At 35.6% G+C, this 21,056-nt stretch overlaps 1 protein-coding gene across 22 annotated transcripts in view; it reads left to right on the forward strand.

Moving 5' to 3' along the window:
• The window catches only part of PCM1 (pericentriolar material 1), a 43,750-nt gene extending 24,257 nt beyond the window's left edge, over nucleotides 1-19,493 (forward strand). For 8 of the 22 annotated variants that reach the window (XM_040596655.1, XM_040596647.1, XM_040596676.1 and 5 more), the window contains 20 exons: nucleotides 881-1,074; nucleotides 2,274-2,457; nucleotides 3,123-3,481; nucleotides 4,030-4,188; nucleotides 4,970-5,026; nucleotides 6,242-6,414; nucleotides 6,499-6,627; nucleotides 7,060-7,180; nucleotides 7,474-7,611; nucleotides 7,868-8,001; nucleotides 9,050-9,184; nucleotides 9,421-9,618; nucleotides 11,800-11,859; nucleotides 13,636-13,774; nucleotides 14,507-14,655; nucleotides 15,603-15,672; nucleotides 16,685-16,941; nucleotides 17,162-17,254; nucleotides 17,373-17,496; nucleotides 18,322-19,493. In XM_040596655.1, the coding sequence (XP_040452589.1) occupies nucleotides 881-1,074; nucleotides 2,274-2,457; nucleotides 3,123-3,481; nucleotides 4,030-4,188; nucleotides 4,970-5,026; nucleotides 6,242-6,414; nucleotides 6,499-6,627; nucleotides 7,060-7,180; nucleotides 7,474-7,611; nucleotides 7,868-8,001; nucleotides 9,050-9,184; nucleotides 9,421-9,618; nucleotides 11,800-11,859; nucleotides 13,636-13,774; nucleotides 14,507-14,655; nucleotides 15,603-15,672; nucleotides 16,685-16,941; nucleotides 17,162-17,254; nucleotides 17,373-17,496; nucleotides 18,322-18,347 (2,899 nt within the window). In that variant the 3' untranslated portion in view covers nucleotides 18,348-19,493. Of the gene's footprint in view, nucleotides 1-880; nucleotides 1,075-2,273; nucleotides 2,458-3,122; nucleotides 3,482-4,029; nucleotides 4,189-4,969; nucleotides 5,027-6,241; nucleotides 6,415-6,498; nucleotides 6,628-7,059; nucleotides 7,181-7,473; nucleotides 7,612-7,867; nucleotides 8,002-9,049; nucleotides 9,186-9,420; nucleotides 9,619-11,799; nucleotides 11,860-13,635; nucleotides 13,775-14,506; nucleotides 14,656-15,602; nucleotides 15,673-16,684; nucleotides 16,942-17,161; nucleotides 17,255-17,372; nucleotides 17,497-18,321 lie in introns of those variants that run through there. The other 14 variants (XM_040596701.1, XM_040596816.1, XM_040596719.1 and 11 more) reach the window with 12 other exon arrangements.
• Nucleotides 19,494-21,056: the final 1,563 nt, after the last annotated feature.

Below are 21,056 nucleotides of genomic sequence, written 5' to 3' on the forward strand. Positions count from 1 at the left end.
AAGATTACAGATAATGGTTAAATACAAGACTATGAGACTACTGAATTTCTGAGTTGATTACAAGCTTTTGAAATTATATCAAGCATTTTTGGTTTGTTTTTTTTTTTTTGACCACTGCTTTAATGCCTTTGAGATAGTTCTTTGAGTAATCGTTAGTGAAGAGAACCAAAAGTTTACATCTCTTCAAAAAATTCTGTTGCGATAGCATTATTTTGCTTTTTTGGTTTAGATTGCTGTCCTTGCTTATGCTTTTATGGCCGTAGTCTTTGCTAGACTACCTGGCAAGATTCTGGATTCTGATGGTTATGGAAAAATGGTGGGAGAGCTTTTTGTCCTTTCTTAGTGTTGTCAGTCAGAATTCATGCTTACTTAGGTTTCATTTGGGTGTACTACTTTCACCTTCTGAACAACGATCTTGTTTAAAAAATAAACGGTCATTTTAATTCATTTTGTGAAAGTTCAGGCTCTTCATCTGTTTTGTATTTGGTAAGGGGAATGTAGTTACTGGCCTCTTACAATATTTTAAAGTAGCTTTTACATCACTTCAACAAATACTTTCTATCTTCTATTGTTTGTATTTAAGTTTCCTTTTCAGTCTCCTTATTTTTTTTAGTATCTACTCATTTTTTTGTTGTCCTTGCAAGGATATTTAACTTTAGTAAACATGTCCACTAGTGCAGAGCAGTGGGTTTAAAAACTGTTCCTGTTGCTCAGGATTAAAGAAAGTTGTTTTTTCTTGAGTTTTTTTTAACTAGCTAAATGGAGCAGTTCTTTACATGCAATACATGGAGCAGGTGAAATAATATGAATATATATAAATTTAAAGCTTTGCCTTAGCAGTCTTTTTTTCCCCAAGTACTTATTTTTCCTTGCTTTCAAGGTTGAAACAAATGTTAAATGATCTTACGCGCCAACAAGAACAGCAACAGTGTCAAGAGAAGCCATCAAGAAAGGAGAGAGGTAGTAGCGCACCACCACCTCCATCTCCTGTTTTCTGTCCGTTCAGCTTTCCTCCACAACCTGTGAACCTGTTTAATGTACCAGGATTTACTAATTTTTCTTCCTTTGCTCCAGGTGAGTATTACTACAGGTGTGAAAAGAATTATGAATTCCAGAAATTTCCATTCTCTCATTTAATTGAAATCTTAATGTGAACTTGTTGAAATTCTGGAACTTATTGAAATGGTCTTAAACTACTTGCATGAGTCTGTATTATCCTAGCAGAAGTTTGTTAACATTTGTTGCTGAACAATTGTACGTTTTGACTTCAGTATGAAAAGCAAGACTTTCTCAGTAAGAAGTCTGTTATATTGGAAAATACCCACCCCGTAAAGTTAACACTTTAAAATGTTATTCTTCCAACATGTGAACAGCAATGATTGAACCTTTTGAATACCTTCAGCAATCATTTAATAGTGTTCAGAGTGAACGCTTTAATTTTAAGGTGGCACTTGGTAATTATTTCTCTTTTTCTTAGAACTTCCAGCACACATTTTTGTTTTAAATGCCTGTAAATGGAGCATGTTACTAATTTTTGTTGCCATCAGAGGTATAAAGTAACTATTGACTTGGATACAGTGCTCCTAATCTCATTACCAATTCTACTTTTACTGTTCAATTTGAAATGGAAAAAAAGTAGGTATTTTACTGTATCGTTAGAAATTGTTAAAGCTGTCTTAATATAGTTCAGCCTTTTCATAGGCATAGACCTAGATTGTAGCTTTCAGAGTCTAAAGTCTGTTTTCTGTTTAAGAATATATTTTAAATTATGTAGAACCTGCACTCAAGAATAGTTGTGTTCGATTTTCCACTATTATAAAGATTCTGAAATAAAGTATTATGAGTTTATGGTTTTGGCCCTGTGAATACAGGTACCATTGGAATGTTCTTGTCAATTTGATGGTAGTTTGAAGTATTTATAAAGTTGTCATGCAGCTAGAAGTGCTGTCCTTTTTTTTTTTTTTTTTTTTTTTTTTTTTTTGAAGTGCTGTCACTTTTACTTTCACTTGTAGGAGCTTTTTACTGGGGTTTCTTGAAGCACCTTTCTCTCTCCACCGATGGGATTGTAGGGGCATGTGTAGTATCCAGTAATGTTTCAAATGAGCATTTAAGATAAATTCTGTTTATTGCAGTGATTTCAGGATGAAAGTTTTTGCTTCCCCATTGTATTTTTCCTTCATGATTTTATGTTGCCACTCAATATGTTTCAAATCTGACTTCTATCACACAGATAAATGAAGTGTTACCTTCTGACTCTCTTGTTTACTTCGTAGGTATTAATTGTAATCCAGTGTTCCCTTCTAGCTTTGGAGATTTTGCACGTAATGCTTCCCCACACAGCAGTGAGCTGCAGCAGCAACAACATCCTCTAGATCATAATGCTTCTGGCAAAACTGAGAATATGGCATTCCCCAAACCTTTTGAAAGCAGTTCCACTAATGGAGTAGAAAAACAAAGGTATTTTATGTCACAGTGCAACACTCTTTTAATTGTTTTTCCTCCTTCTCTCCTCCCTCTTCTGGAAATTCATAATTCTTTTAGGGAATTTATTGTAATAGAATTACAAGATGAGCTTTACTTCTGCAGTTTCCTGTTGAATATTTTCACTTTTTTCAGTAAAGTGTTCTGCTTTTCTGCATATTAACTAATGTATCATTTCATGAATATTTTAAGATTAAGTACAGTGTTGAAATGATTTTGTGATACTTTTTGTAAGCAGAGGAAGATTTCATTTCCATGTTTCTTGCAACTGAGCTGTTTGAGTAACTAGAGGATGTAATTTCAGTGAATGCTTATTTTTTGTGCTAGAGCAGACTGTAATGTTTAAGAAATGTTTTGCCCTGTAGTACTTTTAGAACACAGCAATAGCTGCGTAAGTACATTCAGGTTGAAATCAGTGATAAATGTGAATTTCTTGAGATATCTTATGTTTCCCATTTCAAAGGGTTCTCACTAGACTTTTTTTTTTTTTTTTTTTTCCTTCAATGATCAGTTGATGAATAAGTAACTAGGGCAGGTAACTTGCGTTATGTATAAAGCTGTTTGCCTGGTAATGCATGCTGTTTTTATCTGAGAGACTAGGTTATGATATGTTGTGGGTTTTGTTTCCTTCTTTCTGACAGGAGGAGTCATAGACAACCTGAAGAGGAAATGGAAAAAAGATCAATTTGGCTAAATAATAGCCAGGAAGTGAAAAAAGACGATGAGTCTCATCTGAAAGCAGGTTTTGCAGTTTCAGTACAAAACATTGCTTCTGGTCATAAAAATCAGTCTGATATGAGCAGGAGAAGAGAGTTCGATGAAGAGTCTTTGGAGAGTTTTAGTAGCATGCCTGATCCAGTAGACCCAACTACTGTGACAAAGACATTTAAATCTAGAAAAGCATCAGCACAAGCAAGCTTGGCATCGAAAGATAAAACACCCAAATCAAAGAATAAGAGGAAGAGTTCTTCTCAGCTAAAAGGCAGAGTTAAAAGTACTGGTAGGTTGTAAAGTAATCTTGGATAGCATGACAAACTCAACTTGGATTATAATCATCACATTCCAGAGGATTTACTCTCTATAAATGGTGCCTATAATAATGAAAAGAATTTATTGAAATATTAATTCATTTTACATAATGTAATCACGTACAGCTTTTTAGTATTTCAGTAAATAAAAAGTGTAACTGATTAGGACATCATGGTTTGAATGGGTAGTGGATGCACATCTACTAAGATTTGGAATAAGTCACCAGGAGAATCTTCCTCTTGATTATGTCTTCGTGTTCAAACCAGATGACTTGTGGAAAGATGTGCTTCGGTACAATACTGAACAAGAAGAGAGGGACAGTACTCGTGTGTATAGTACTGTTGCAGTCACTGAAGATTTAGGGCTACTCTATGGCATCAGTGTACGGGGGAAATTTTTGGCTAGGAAACATCATTGGTGTTTTACAGCTTTGAGATTGCCCTTGAACAAATTTCTAAAAGTAATAAAACATTTTGTAAGCTATTCTTCTATTTTTTCCTTTTCATTCCTTCCCATTAGGTTATGAAAGTGCAAGTGCTTCTAGTGTGTGTGAACCCTGCAAGAGCAATAAAACCAGACACTCTGAAGAGGTTGTTCATGGAAAGGTGTTCAGCAAAAGGAATCGTGAACAATTGGAAAACATAATTAAATACAGTAGATCTACAGAAATGTCTTCAGGTATTCTTTTCTGAATGTCAGTATTGTGAACCTCTTGAGTAAAGGACCTCCATGCGTAGCTGCTAGTGTATAATTTAAAAGAAATGTATTATGACAAGAAGGCAATACTGTGTATTTAGCATGTGGATTTTCGTTTTTAATTTCTAAGAATGCTGTAAACATAAGTGTAAAAAGTTGGGTATTGATTGTTCTGGGATATTTTCTGTAGATTAGGTACTTGATCAAAATAATTTAGAAGCAAACCTGTTACTGTAAAACAAAAAAAGCCACCTAGCCAACCAGAAATCTCACCCATTTGTTAGTGTTTTTATGGAAGGTAACTGCACAACGTGAAACTGTTTAGCATTTAAACTGCATCCTGTACTGTATACATGTGTTTTTTTCTATTCATGCTTAAAGGAGCTCTATCAAATATCATTCAGATTCAGTCTTATCACATAAACCATTTTTGCCATCTGCACTGCTTTTCTTGTGTCTAGATTGTAAAAATATTCTCCTCTGTGTCTTTTTAGGTTCTGCCAGTATCTTTGTTTTTGAAAAATGCAGAAATTTTTAGTCATTTTAGCATGATGTACAGCTTTGTCAGTGTAGCTGTGTCCACACTAAGAGCTGTTTATTGGTATACGTAATAAACTGTTACCAGTCAAGTTCTCACAATAAGCAGCTTTGATGTGGTTTGGATGACTAAGCAGTCTTTCCTCCTGCTGTTTTGTATAGACCCTGTCTTTATTTCTGGTGCGCATTTTTGTGTTTATCACTGTCTATCCCCACTTTCCTACAGCGCATGCTAGGAGAATTCTGCAGCAGTCTAACAGAAATGCATGCATTGAAGTGCCAGGTAATGCATTCACTGCTTAGCTTCAACAATGTCCTATTACTTTTTTTTTTTTTTCCCCTCTTAGCTTTGGTCCTATAACTCACTGTTTAACAGATGTTCAAAGTTAGTACTATTGCAGCACCTTCTCTATAAACAAGGCAAGAGAAGTTACTTGGAATTTCTGTGAAATGCAATGATACAAGTGACTTTGAATTATAATTGTGGAGAACATGTTTATCATGTTCTTGCTTAGTCACAATTACAAATAGAAAATACGCAGGTAGATACTACAACAAAAATATTTTTAGTAGGCATTTTTAGTATGTTTAAAAGCTGCTATTAAATTTTATTAATGGAGAAGGGAAGCGATTTTGGTGGCTTATTAAAGGTTGAAAAAGCTTGCCTTTGTGCTTAAAAATACTGATAAACTATTTGCAGATAATAAAATTGCACAGTAACATCTACTATATTGCTAATAACTTCATTAACTTGAATACTAACAAATACGCATCTGTTAAACTAAGCTAAGTTTTCCAAATTTAACTTTTTTTCCATGCAACACTTGCCAAAATATCTGTGCAAGAATTTAAGTGTTGTAATGCAAGGATAATACTTAATTCTCAAAGAAATGGGAGACTTATTAGGAAACACATTGTCTTCTAATACATATGTAATAGGGCTTAAGGGTAAGATGTTTGTGAGCCTCAGAAGTGATATTAGACATGTATGAGAACATAGAATTTATGCTTGTGTGGGAGGTGCGGGAAGGAGTGGCTTTCTTGAATTCAGTCTAAGAGCTTTCTTGATGTTGTTGCTTGTTGCAGAAGCGTAGACTACTTGTATTATATAAACTTGAGACCTCTGGCTATCCTGTTTGAATTATCTTAACTCCATTTTCAGTGTTGAATATCTATTTTGAAAGCAACGTTGTGGTGTGTGCAGTATTCTCTTTAATAAAGAATACTTCTAAAGGTATTGTTCAGAATTGTAAAGCAGGTTATTCCTATGGATGCTTTATATTTTACTTTATATATAAAGGATTGCATAAAGTATTATTTCAGAGTGTTTAAATCTTTGCCCTTCAGGGTATGAATAAGCTTTAAGAAAGCAGCTGTATAATGGAATCTACAATGACTGAGGTGTAATTTGTGTACCTGTAACTTCCATACCTAATAGGCAGTTGTCTTTCAACCGGATGCATGTCTCAAAGCCTTAACGAATGCCTTTTTTCTACAGAAACTGGTAGTGATCTTTCTATGTTTGAAGCTTTGCGAGACACAATTTATTCTGAAGTGGCAACTCTTATTTCTCAAAATGAATCTCGTCCCCACTTTCTCATTGAACTTTTCCATGAACTTCAGCTGTTAAATACGGATTACCTGAGGCAAAGGGCTCTATATGCTTTACAGGTGTGCACAACAATTTTTATTTTATATATGAATCAAACTAATCTTAAGTACTTTTTTACAGTATAGATTTATTATCTTTGCCAGGATATAGTGACCAGGCATTTATCTGAGAACAACAAAAAAGAGAAGTGCACAAAATCGCTGAATTCTGCAACATGGATGGCATCAAATTCTGAACTCACTCCCAGTGAAAGCCTTGCCTCTACAGATGAGGTAAGGTTCAGAAGCTAGTTTACTGTCAACTTTTCATGTCTTTTTAATTCACATGCATGCTTGTGTACTGAAATATTCATACTAGTAATCAATTTTTCTAAAATTTATATTTAAAAAGAGCCAAAATCCTCTTATGAGTAAGGTTAGGGCCAGTACTGATCACAAGATTCACAAAAATTTTTTGCTTTTTTATATTTGAGGAATCACTGATGCTTCTGTACAGTTTCCAACCTGTTTTATAGTTGAAGTATTTGAAACAAGCATGGTAGAATCACCTGATGGATTTGTCTTTAGAGTTGCTCCCCAATCAGGCAGTCTGGTGACAAGCCTTGATACCACAGCATGTGGCTGAAAAAAGATCTCAGGCTTGTTGACACATTATGAGAAGATGGTACATTCCTGCTTTATATTCAGATGTTTGGCATTTTTTAGGAAACTTTTGGCAAGAACTTTTCTAGAGAAGCATGTCAAGATTGTGAACAAAATGATGCAGACAATGGGAGTACTATGTCTACGTCTTCAAATTTTGAACCCTTTGCCACTGATGACCTTGGTAAGAATTATGTCGTTTTCAGTGTTGTATTATTCCCTCTCTCCTAAGATGTCTGCAGATGTCTACACTTAATAGGGTACCCTTCCTTCATCTCTAGTGTGTAATCACGTTTTGTAAAGCAGCGCTTGGAGAAATTAGCCAATTGTGAAACACTTTGAGTTGTGTATAATTCAACTACAGTTATATGTGGATTTCAAAATGTACGGCTTTGAATTTATTTTTATCATCGTTTACTTGTCTATCGACTGAAAACTTTTTATTTAGATTAAAAGGTGTTTTTATTCTAAATATAGGCAACACAGTGATTCACTTAGATCAAGCTTTGGCTAGGATGAGGGAGTATGAGCGTATGAAAATTGAAGCTGAAAGTACCCTTGACTCTGAGGGCTGCTCTAGTAATTTTCAGGGTGCTTCTGCTGCTAAGTTGGAAGGTATGCACATATATACATATTCTGCTTAGTTTTAGAAAATAATTATTCTAATTATCAAGAATCATTTAATTGGCTGAATTGTTTTCCTCTTAATTTGTATTGAAAATTTAGCAAAGTTTCAAAGGATCTTTACATGCTTAAGTAAATATCATTTATTTTTTTAAAAGAAAACATATGGGTTTAAAATTGGTATTTCTTTAATAGTGATGTGGAATTACTTAAAAAATGTGCTTTTTAAATTATTTTTTTTAATGAGGTCCAGGTACCAGTGAATGTGTTCCTGTGCCACAGTCAAGTGAAGTTTCTGCTGTTCCATGTCCTCATATAGATACTCAGCAGCTTGACCGGCAGATTAAAGCTATTATGAAAGAGGTCATTCCTTTTCTGAAAGTAAGAATTCTTTTCAATAAGACGTGAATTAGAAGAATAGGAAAAGGACCTGTGTAATTGCAAAGAACAACATTATTTAAAGTTTATAACTTGCATCTTGGCAACGGCTACCAATAAATAGTGTTAAGTTGCAGACCTTGCTGAGGATCAAGTAAGAATTTAATACTCAAACAGAAAGATTCTGTGACATTTTTAATAGGAGAAAGAAATGGTAAGGTTTCTAGATTGGATAGAGCTGGAGGAACAGAGATTTCTTTCTTTTGAGCTGACCAAATCAAATAGAAATGTTTGAAAATGTGCTTCTGAAATATTTGCTGTCTTTCAGCAAAGAGAACTGACATAATTTTAATTAAAATTGGTACGCAAAATGTAACTTGAGATATTTTTTGAAGAATAGCTCTATGAGTTACTGATTTTTAGCATTATTTGCTCCTGTTTAAAGTTGTTGACAGCTTTTAAACTTCTGTGAATACACAGAAATGTACTTCCTTAAAGAAGGCTAAATAGTCACAGTTCATTCTTTGCAAGGTTAAAGAGCAGAGAAGATTGAGTGGTAAGATGCTTAAGTCATCTTCCTGTTCCCTTTTATAGTATGTGCAGTATCTAAGCTTAGATGTGTTAAATGAGGTACTTGGTTGGTATTAGGTTTAAAAACTCTGTTGTTGATATGCCACAGTCTCAGTGCCCCAAGACTCCTGTTTGGCTTGCAATTTTAAGGAAGCTTACAACAGCAGCTATCTTAACATACACTTGAATACACTTGCGTACACAACCACAATATATGAATATTCTTAGTTTGTCCAAACATTAAGAGATGGCATGTACTCATGTGTTGGAAAAGTGAGTTAAAGCTTTGTGCGTCACAACCTATCGGTCATTAATGAAGTATGGTATCTGCTATAACCATGTTGCAGTTTGTTTATTTTGTAAGTTCATGGAGTGTTGTTCCTTCAGTGGACAGGTATTTAGAAATTAATTTCAGTGTTTTGGTTGATGGCTGATTTTTTTTTTAAGTGGTAATTAAGCTCATTCTCTGATACTTGTTTAGGAACACATGGATGAAGTATGCTCTTCCCAATTACTGACATCAGTAAGACGTATGGTCTTGACTCTTACACAACAAAATGATGAAAGCAAAGAATTTGTGAAGTTCTTTCATAAGCAGCTTGGCAGTATACTTCAGGTTAGTAGTTTCTCAGTGTTGTTTTGCAACATTATTGCAACTTGGATAATGGGCAACAGACAAACCAGCTGTCCTGATACAGTATTTTACAACTTCAGTAGTGTAGCTGCTCTTCTCCTTCAGTTTTGATACAGCAATGAGGTATTATCTTGTTTCCTAAAATCAAAGCTTTACCACACACCCCCCTGAGCACCGAAAGCCTGTTTCAAAAACTGAAGAATTATTTCTTTTCACAGGATTCACTGGCAAAATTTGCTGGTAGAAAATTAAAAGATTGTGGGGAGGATCTTCTTGTGGAGATCTCTGAAGTGTTATTTAATGAATTAGCCTTTTTTAAACTCATGCAAGACCTGGACAGCAACAGTATTTCTGTAAAGCAGAGATGTAAAAGAAAAACAGAAGCTACTGAAGTGATACAGTCTTATGCTGAAGAGGTTTGTTTTACTATATTTGAGTTTCCTAAATACCTGTATTTCTGAAAGTACTTTGATTACCTTAGTTTACACATTGTATATATTGGGTTTTTTACAAATTAATGCTGTGTATTAGTCACAGTATTGCTTCTGTAGAAGCATGAACAGTTTTCCTCCATAAGGGAATTGTCCTATATTGTAGACGAGTGTCTGTTACAGATACCTAATTGTGTAGACTTTGTTGAAGGGAATTCAGAGGAAGTGTGTTTTAATGGCTATATGTGCACATAGAAAGGATAGTCAAGCGTTGAAATAGTATTAACATCTGGGGCTATTGGGTAGTAGTTGTAGTTTAACCTCAGTAGGCAGTTAAGCACCACGCAGCCACTTGCTCACTTTCCCCCTGCTGGGGTGGAGGAGAGAATTGGAAGGGTAAAAGTGAGAAAACTCATGTGAGCAAAGCAAAACAAGGAATTTGTTCACCGCTTTCCATTGGCAGGGAAATGTTTAGCCATCTCTTGGAAAGCAGGGCTCCATCATGTGTAACGGTTACCTAGGAAGATGGGTGTCATAACTCCGAACATTCCCCCTTCCTTCTTCCTCCCTCAGACTTTGTTGCTGAGCTTGATGTCATATGGTATGGAGTATCTATCCCTTTGACCAGTTGGGGTCAGCTGTTCCAGCTGTGTCCTCTCCCAAACCTTTTGTGCCCCCCACAACTTGCTTACTGCTGGAGTAGGGTGAGGGGCAAAAAAGGCCTTGGCTCTGTGTAAGCACTGCTCAGCAATGGCTAAAACATCTCTGTTATCAGCACGGTTTTCATCACAAATCCAAAACATAGCCCCATACCAGATGCTATGAGGAAATTTAACTCTATCCCATTTAAATATCTTGACATATGGGGGTCTCAGTTCATTATATTTCCAGGTATGCCTACAGTTTCCCTTGCAGTAGCTTAGTTAGGCACCATCGTTACCTAACTTGAAAAGTCCTGTGAAGTCATCAAATAGTTGGCTTGTTGGTATATGTAGAAAGTATCACTTTCTAGACTTGCAGTGTAAACTATATATATAAAGTTTTTGGAAATATTGGAGACTGTAGTACATATTTTGCTCTAGCAAAGCAAGTTTTGGTTGGTTTTCACACCATTAACATTATTACAAACATTGTATCACCATTTTTAAAGTTAATATTGCAGTTTCTAGGAACAGAGCTTTTTAAGTGTTTCATTTTGTGAACAGTTCATTTAACTATAAACAAAAAATGTTCATATACTTAAATAAGTCAGGTACTTACCTTAATATTACTTCTTGTATAGTATATTTATGACTTCAGTGTGCTTTCAGCTTTCTTTTAGAAATACAAATGCCAAAGCAAACCCTTTACTCATTCTTAGTTTAAAATGTCAGTAGAAGATATTTCAGGAATCTGTAAAGTCCTTTACGTAGTTTTAAGCATGTCATCAGCTGTATTTCAAGGTAGTTCAACTTAGATATACCGGTAACATGGCTGTGGAGTGTCTTGTGAAGAGGCCAGAGAAACACTCTGAATCCGGAAAGACTTGGACACAACTTCCTATTTTATCTGAAGATGCTTATTGGGCCTTTGTTACATAAAGGATTGGTTTATACGCTGCTATGAGAATGTGTGGAGCCAACTTAGATCTGGCATTTCTTCTCTCCTGGAAGACAGAGAAGGTCGATGTTTGACTTGGTGCTGTGGCAGCAGTTCAGATTCGACAGAGCCAAAGATGGGCCAGAACCAGTAGGTGCTGTACAGACACGGACACACACAAATCTGCCTGTATGGTCTTCTCACTGCTTTCAGCTCTGGAACCCTGATGCAGACACATCTGATCTTGCTCAATTTTGTCACTGTCTTGATTCCACAAAGCTAACTGGTTTCAGATTCCACACTGAAAAATAGAGTGCTCTGTCTTGACCAGAGCTGGTATACCTAATTCTATATGTTAAGTAAGATTCAACCACAGACCACAGAATTAGCCCATTTAAACATAATTGTTTAAATAAAAAGGGTTAGCACAGTTTTTGTAATGCTGTATAACTCTAAAATTTTAAAAGCATCTGTGTAAACATCTTTTGTAGTATAGAATTCCCTGTGGCTTTCATGAAGCCCTAGTTTTGGTTTAGTTTTTCGAAGTTATTTCAGTTTAGAATTGAAGACAGTTTCTGTTTCTTCTAGGCAAAAAAAGGTCTCCAGGTGGATATTTGTTCATCTGCTGAAGACGTCGATGAGGACAAAGTATGTTTATGCTTTTCAACTGTGTTTATTCCTCAGATGATTTCACAGATCCCTTAGTCTGTTTTCTGTCATATAAATCCAGTATTAGTAAACAGCCCGTTTCCTAGCGTTCGTAAGTTTATTAAATATTATGGGGTTTATCTCCTTTCTGTTATTTTCAGTGATTTAGTTTATCAAAGTAACAGAGTAAATTATAGTTTCCACTTTTTAGTTTGAGTTGATGATCTGGGAAACGACTACCAAAAAAATCTGCCTTCATCGATGTCTTTTTTTATTATATGCATTCAGTAAGCATGACTTGGGTATTAGTTCTTTGGTTGCTTTTGTATTTATTCCTGTTTCTACTGCAGAGCCATTAGCAGTGTAAAGACTATTTGATGCATTTCTTCTAAAACATCTTGTTACCTTTCAAGAAGTGCATTTAGATCAACAAGGACAGTATTAAAGATGCTTTCCTGTTTATTGTTGGTGACCTTTATGTAGAATGAGCTTTGCTTTAGTATTGACAATTTGAATGTCTAAAAAGAGCAAAGTTTGTTAAATGCTACACAACTGTGATAGAAGAATTTGTGATATTCCCTGAGCAGCTTTAGGATAGGATCTTGTTTTTCTATGTAGTATTCATTTTGTGTATCTTAAAGAAAAAAGACCTGTTCTGAAGGTGTTTATTGTGGAATTTGGTCTGGGGCAGTTGACTGTATTCTCAGCTCAGAGCATTGAGAATGTAGTCATTCATTGAAGAATTAAACAACAAGGATGGACAGCTTAACTGGTTTTAGCAATTAACACTTTCTTTTTTTAATCATATGGAGTAAGTTGCTTTACTTTTCACCTTAAGGAAAATGCAGATGTTCTGAGCTGGGACACTGGTCCTCGGAGTTAAAGTCCGTGTGTGCTCTGAGTATTAAACGTTAGTGTCCAAAAGTTCTCCTTTCTCTCTTGAAGTTTGTTTTGAAAACAACTAAAATTGTGTTTGGGGAGAGAGTTGTATATGAAGTTTTGTATTTCCTGCTGGAATGTTCAGCTTTTTCCAGCCAAAGAGAAAGATACAGGTAATGTACTAAGTAGAATGTCAAATGCTTTCCTAAATGGGCATAGGCATATGTGTAAGCATGTATGGGCGTAGAGTCAGTGCTTTCTTCTGGGGCTTAGAGCTTCTGTCACACTGCTTTGGAAGTAGAAGTGGAAAGCTGTGTGTTACTTGTTGTGGTTGTTGTAGTGCAGGAGAGTCCTTTCAAGATTTGGAACTAAACTCAGGGCTTTACTTGGGGTTCATAAAGGCTGAGCAGAATTTTCACACTCAAGGTATTTAGCAAATCAGCAGAGTAACTGGTGAATAGCTATTGCTAGAGAAATGACAAGCTGCAGTTAGGAATATTGCTAATTTTCGCTAGAGATCATTTAGGAGAAGCAGGGAAGTCCCTAGACGGTAATAATGCAGGTGTGTTGATAATGACAAGTCTAATTTAAATATTTTTTTTTTTAACTAGCATGCTGATCATTTTAAAGCGTTTCAGATAATGAAATACTCTGTTACAATGTCCTTATAGCTATGTCTGAACAGTGTGTGATGTCTTATAGTAGGTTCTGATGCTGTGTTTCAGGAGTAGCTTTGCACTATTCATTTCAAGGCCTTAAGGACTACTTAAACATTAATTTTTAGTCTGAAGATTTTTTTTATTTTTGAGAAACAAAGGTCACTTCTTGATGTAGAAACCATAGCTTAATCTTTAGATAAACAAACATGAAATTGCACAGTATTCCTTGTTTTCCTAGGACAAGGGTGAGACTGAAACTGTTAAACAAGTACCAGACTCAGAAATGTATGATGGTAATGGAGTTCCTGAAAGTATTAGATCTGATGCATCTGATCAAGAGGAAGATGAGGAAAGTGAAAGCGGTCCAGTGGCAATAAGTAAGTGGGCTTTTTATGTACCACATTATTCAATGCTTTCACTGTAATTTTGACTAATTTTACAACAGGATTTGTATGAAGTACTGCTGTGTAACACCCTCTCTCGCAGATGTTTCTAGTCAGGTCTTTACCACTGAAAGCTTTCCAGTACTGTTTCTACTAGTATTGTGTCAAGAGTTAAACATTGCAATTAGAGGAGCTTTTTCTCTTTATAATCAGTAGATTTGTAAAAACACATGTTAGAATCAGATTAAGTTACACATCCCATCTCAGCTAAACTTAAAGTTTCTTAACCTTTAACCTGAACAACATGAAAGCTGCTGAAATTTTACAGTTTTTTATTTAAATGATGATTTTTAAAATATTTTCTGCTTAAGCTTGCATTTTTTTTAATAATTTTTTTGTCCTGTTTGTCATCTTACAGCAATTACTCATTGCTTGGGTTTCCATTTATTTACATTATTTACCCCAGCTTGTTTAATAACTTGGGTATTTCACCCCAACACAGTGGTGTGTGTTTGTAATCTAGCTTATGTGGACGATAGGGATCTTCAAAAGTTAAGTCATTACTGTATCTTAATTTCAAAGAATATTTTGAAGTAAGAGTTATAACTGATCATCACAGTAAATTTGCAAAAGGGATTTGGATTTTGCAGCTTGACTTGAGCTTTGTCAGTCTCTGTCAGTATGTAAATCCAATATGAAAGTGGTTTTACGCTGATTTGCCTTCAGGTTTATCAAAAGCAGAAACCCAGGCTCTGACTAACTATGGCAGTGGAGAAGATGAGAATGAAGATGAAGAAATAGAATTTGATGAAGGACCTGTTGATGTGCAGACATCACTGCAAGCCAGCAGTGAAACAACAACTGAAAATGAACAGGTATCACCAAAGTTGTAAATGCCGAACAAACCTAAGCAAGTGCATAGCTTCTCAGTACATATTTGTATGTACCTCAGTTTTTCTTGTAGCACTGTTATTCATACTCATGAAAGTAGAAGAATGATACAAAAAATTACATGAAGGCAGTAGCTGGTACATATAAAAATGTAACATTCCCCTCCTGAATTTATTATTGGTGTATTTGATGGAAAAATGGACAGATGGACACAGACAAAACTAATGTTTAAATCTGCTGTCAGAGGAAAAATGTTAAGTTGCAATAAAAAAGATAAACTTTCAAAGAAGCATCATGTTTTCAACGGTTAACTGGTTCTTCCTCTGTTTACTGACATCAGGTTCTAACCAGGCTTTTTGCAGAAGGCATTGACTTGTGTATTCCAGCATGTCTTTGATTTTTTTTCTCTTTATCCTATCAGTTTTCTTCCTAGAACAATGATGAAGTGTTATTGTCTGCTATTGTCATTTCACTGTTAGTTTCCTTAAAAACATTTGGATGTGTGTGATCTGGTTCTGGAGACTTGTCAGTTCTTTACATCTTGGCAAATAAGATTAACTTCTGAAACTTTAGAAACTTCGCTTTACTCAACAGCTATTAACATCAGACAAGGGTGTAACTGGAATGTTTTACTCTAAAGGCTAAAACAATAGATCTTTTCAGTGGAACCGAAGAGTTTACCTGGGAACAGCAATAATGAAAAGAAAATGAAATGTTCAGATCAAACATACCTATCAGTGTTAATAGTTTCTTAAAGTCTTGTTGACTAGTTGATGAATGGAGAGTAGAACTTGCTGTCTTTATGTCCAACTAGTGAAAAGACAAAAACGTGGAGCAAGTATACTAGTTGGCAAGGAGGAATAAATTAGCCAATAAGATACGAAGCTGATTAGTGGAATTTGCACTAACTTGTTTTCACCTTCCCCAATAGACTTCAAACCAAGAATTAAGTAAGACAAAAACCACTGAGATTTTGGCATCAGAACAAGAATCTGTTAAAGGTGAGTGCCATATGCAGTAACTGCGAGATTAACACTTCTATGTAGATTTGCATACTGTGAGAATTATCTCGGACAGTGCCTGTGGTACATGTAATTAAGAGGAAGATGGTCAAATTTGCAAGAGTTTAGTCGGCTGTTTTTTTCCATGGAATCACATCAGTTGACTAGATACATCTGTGTTGATATAGACATGGCAAACCATTTAAAGAGGAAACTTGGAATAATCTTACTTAAGTAGATGTGGTTTTGATGTTTGACAACAGCATGAATTCCAGCCAATTGTTGCAACCTTTGGCACACAACTGTAGCAGAGCTAATTTGTCTGTTACAGTATTTTGATGTTTAGATTTGTCTAGTACTTGCTTTTTCTGTTACTACTACTTCCTAGCAATTCAAATCACTTTAAAATATAAAGATTTATTTTTGTGACTAATTCTGTGTTGTAACTGATTAAGAACTGAGACAGTCAAAAGACAAAAAAGTCAAACTGAGTCAAAAGACAGAAACACTACTGGATGGTATGAATGTTACTTCTAACTGTTGTTACCACCGCCTTTTTCTGTGTTTTTCTGTTGCTGTTACTTGTTTTGGTCTCTTCATAGACTAAAAGCAGTATTTGACTAGATCCTGTGTTGCCACAAGAATATGGCAAAATGTTAAGGAATTTATTGTTCTGTATTAAATCTCATCATACCTATAATTAATGTTTTATAGTAGGTCATAGTTTTAGAAGTGGCTTTTGATTAAAAAAAAAAAGGGCAAAAAGCTGTATCAATTCAGAAATTTCTATGTCACATACTGTCTGGTGAAATAAATACTTAAGCATATGAGAGTACAAATAACATGTTTTATTTCAATCAGCTTGGTGTTGATCTGAGAGACTATAATTCACTTTCATTGCTCATATTTGTAGCTTTGGATCATAATTTGTAAAAAAAAGAATAATAATCTGGGATTTTTCTGCACTCGGAATCTTTTACTGTCTCTGCCTAGTTAAAATGTAGTTTTGTAGTTTCAGGTGAACCAGATGTGGGTACAATTTTGCCTTATTACCTCAATGTCATGGAGAATACACCACCTTTAACAGTCAATGTGCCAGAATCCTTTATAACCGCCAGTATGAAGACGGAAGAATCAAGCTCATCTTTACCAGTAAATGAAACTCAAACACTAGATTCAGCATGTGTGGGAAACAAATCTGCTGCAAGTTCTGAAAGCTCCATGGCTGGCAGCCCCGATACAGAGTCACCTGTGTTAATGAATGAATATGTGCGTATATTTCAGTTAAGATACACCCAAGACAAATAGAAGCTTTTTTCTATTTCAGGGTTTTTTTCTGGTTTCCAGTCTTGTTCAGTTTTCATCTGCAGTTTTGATATGGGCATTGGTTTTTGCTTTTCTTTATGATAATATAGTAAAAAATTGTTTTATTTTCACTCGAAAACTAAAGTAGCAGTGTTTCCTTAAATGTCACTGTTTGTATTAACAGGAAGCAGGTTCTGGAAATGTAAGTCAAAAATCTGATGAAGATGACTTTGTGAAGGTGGAATATTTGCCCCTTAAACTTGCAGTATATTCAGAGGTATTTTGCTATTGTTTGTGGGGTGGTTGTTTAGAAGTGCACACCCTAAATGTCTTAATTCTTATTGCTGTCTAGATGATTATTCAGAATTTTGAGTTTTGCTTTTTCTGTTACAAAGGCAGATTTAATGAAGAAAATGGCAACGGAGGCCCAAACCAATAGTTTGTCTGATGAATTACTAGATGGAGGTGGAGCTCAAGATCAAGAATTAGTAGGAGATGCCCAAACTTTGAAAGAACCTGGTAAAGATTGTTTTCTAAATCCTGTGCACCTATTGGGAAAACACTCTGGAACGGCCTAGAATTTAAATACCTTGTTATCGATTGCAGTGAACAGTTACCGTGCTGAAAGAATAGCCCTTTTTGTTGTTACGCATTTGGAAATATGTATTGACATGAAGGGGTTTTGCCTTCCATGTCCCTTCTATATACTTCTATTAGATTTTGTGGCTGATAGTCATAAAAAGTTAACATATGTTAGAGGTATGTTAAACATAATGGTTTTGAAACTTATTAAAATGGAGTAGTATTTTTTGTTTCTTGTTACACAAGCTTGGGTTTGATAATTAAATTCTAATTGCTATTCTCTGATTTAATAATGCCCAGTATAATTTGCTGACAGACTGCTCGGTGTTTCTGTAACAGAAAAGTTCAAGAAACTTTTCAGAGTAGTAAAATACCTCTTCAGGAAAAGAAAAACTTTTACATATGAAGCATACTGTGAGGAAGAAAAAATTCTGTGTGTATAACAGCAATAACTATGCTAGCAGAAGTCTGTGGTGTCACTTTGGTGAATATGGATGCACATGCCTGCTGTGGCAACAGTCTGGCTAAGAATGTAGCACCACATGAAACTGGTAGCTAGCAACTAAGCCATTCGTAATCGGGGGGGTGGGGAGCTGTAGGTGTTCAAGTAAGCCATGGCTCAGAATGCTGTGGAAAAAAGGTGGGGATGAAATATTTCATGAAGGTGCCTTAATGGATACTTACAAGGAGTTGAAATGTGGCCAAGAGCCATGTTTGCCTTGTAGCTGTTAGACAGTAATGAGTATACTCTTTATTTTACAGAAACTTTTGGAGCTCAAAGTGCATGAGAATAACCTGAAGATATCTACAGTTCCAAACTCCATGTATACAAACATTTATGGAAGATCAGCACTAATTTCCCAGAATTCTGGAAGTGTATAAAAATGTAAAATTTCTGACACGCTGCCTCTTAGGATAGGTATGCTAACTTCTGCCTGTGGCAGCCTGAACAGCTGGAACTGAGTCATCTTCTATTCAGTTTTGCTGCACTGTTCTTTTTCTGTCTTAATCTTTTTTTATCTCTTATTGTGACTTGTTTAGTAATTTTAAAATTGTTCAGAATGGTAGCTTTAAATAAAGTTTGGACTTGTCTGTTAACTTGTTGTTGAAAAATTTTAATCTGGCTTACAAAATGGTATGCTGGGTGTGTTGCTGGAAGTTAAGTTTTAAGTGTTGGCTTGCTTGTAGCAGTTGTACTGCTCTTCAGAGAAACACTGCTAATTTTCCTGGGACAAGAAACTCTTGTCCCACTAAGTTTCTCCCTCTTCTACAAATATGAGGCATAGACACAGCACATATGTACATGTTGCCTTTATAGCCCAGGCTATAGCTGGTCTGTATAAAAAAAAAAATAATAAAAATCCTGTTAATGGCCTGTGGAATTAATTTTTGTCAGCACATTTATCAGAGGTGAAGTAAATACTCTGGGTTTGTAGTTAACTGCAGAAACCATCTGTATTTTTTCTGCATTTTGTTTTGTACTTTCAGTATGCGAAGGGATAAACCTCTCTGAAAATGTTAGTATTCTGTCATGGGTAACATTTTCAATTGCAGCAATAGAAAAAAGTTAAAGTTGGCGCTTAATTCTGCCTTTGCCATGAGACTTCATTAAGATTGTAGAAGAGTAGATTGAAGAACATTCTTGGGGTTGTTCAAGTTTTACAGATCAGAGTTGCTAATAATAACAGTAAGGCATAAGGCTGAGCTGGAAACTGCTTATTCAGCCTAGCTGTATTGGAGATCCTGCTTACCTTAAACACACACACAAGGCTTCTCTCAAAATAGTTAAACAATGGTTGTCTTTAACCTCAAAAGGAACATAAATCCTGAATTAGTATAATAATATGGCTATGTGCTGTGGGAGACAATCTAGTGACAGCAAAGCCTAAATATACCTGAAGTTTGAATAAAGAGAGAGCGTGGTTCGTTTGTGACTTCTTTTTCTAGTTCATTTGTTCTGAATGTCTCCAGGTTTTATGAGTGAATTTTGAAGTGGCAAATTGTCTTCAGAGACAAAAGGCATGTGATTGCCAAAGTATATCAAAAGGTTTGAAGATAGTTTCATTACTGTGCAGGCTTTAAACTCACAGTGATACTGTCTGCAGAAAAAAACTTCACGATTTTGAGGGTAGAGGAGACACATTGTGACAAAGGCAAACCTGTGAAAGTGAAACAAAACTAAGGGTTTTAATCACTAACTGGGCACAAGAATCATTCAGTAGGCCTAAAAGAGGAATTTTTCATGAAGTAGAACAAGATTTGCGCATATTTTGAGACAAATCTAGTTTATATGGTTAATCCTTAAACTCTAAGCTCAAGAAATAGCACAGGCACATGCCATTACTGAATTCTGGCCCTGGAATGGTGTACATTAACAATGTACTGAAATGGTAGTTCTTTGGTTGAACTTTTTCTATACCCTTTCATCATGGAATCTTAAAATGGTTGATGTTGGCAGGACCTCTGGAGGTCATCTTGCCCCGCCACCCCCCGGCTCAAGCAGAGTCACTCAGAGCTGGTTGCCCAGGGCTGTCTATGCCCAGGTGGCTTTTGAGTAGCACCAGGGTGGGAGATTCTACAACCCAACTCTGCACAACCTGTGCCAGTGCTCATTCACCCTTACAGTAAAAAAGTGTTTCCTCACAGTCAGAGGGAACCTCCTGTGTTTCAGTTTGCACCCTTCTAGTCTGCTGTCATTATCCATTGCTCAAGTAGTAGAATTGCTGAAGAAGTTAAACTGGCTTCTGTTCTGATGTCAGTCCTTCTACTCATACTAGTTCAGTTCAAGTAGAATGTGCTTGTCCAGTGGCAGAGAAGATCGTGCTTAAAAAGATTATAGAGTGCACAAATGAGATATGACAAGCAGTCTTCTGCTTGATACATTGCTTCCTTACCAATCTGAACCAAAATGAATGTTATATTTTACTGTCCAGTGTTCATCACTTCAGAGACAGCTCTGCATGAGCAATGAGTTCAAAGAATTCAGATAACTGTTTTAAAGATGAAAGTTAAGAGCCAGAGCTGGTTCTCTTCTATAGCTAACACAATTTAGTAACAGCTCTTCCCTTAGAGAAAGGTTGCTGCGTAACATCTGTTACTGTTGTATAGCAAATGACCCAACAAAACAATCGGAATGCTGTGGTACAGAGTGAAACCAAATTGTGTTGGGCTTTGACTCATTTTTCACTACTGGAAGTATCTGATGCTTCTGGGAGGAAGGTATAATAATTGATTTCTTACACTAGATTGCAACATTGCCTTTGAAACTTTTTTTTAATCAGATCCTGCTGTATCCTGAAATTATCCATAGTCCAAAACAGATTACAGTATTCACAAAGTCTAAGCATTAAGACAAAAAACCCATATTGTTTCCTACTACAGGATTACTATGTTGCTTAACAGCAAGGAGTTCAAACAGGAGTGGTAAACCTTGAAGAACATAAGTTAAACTATCAGACTCTCTTACTTCAAAAGAAGCCTTCACTGACTCTATACAA

The sequence above is a fragment of the Falco naumanni genome, chromosome 1 (assembly GCF_017639655.2).
Source record: "Falco naumanni isolate bFalNau1 chromosome 1, bFalNau1.pat, whole genome shotgun sequence".
NCBI classification, from domain to species: Eukaryota; Metazoa; Chordata; class Aves; order Falconiformes; family Falconidae; genus Falco; species Falco naumanni.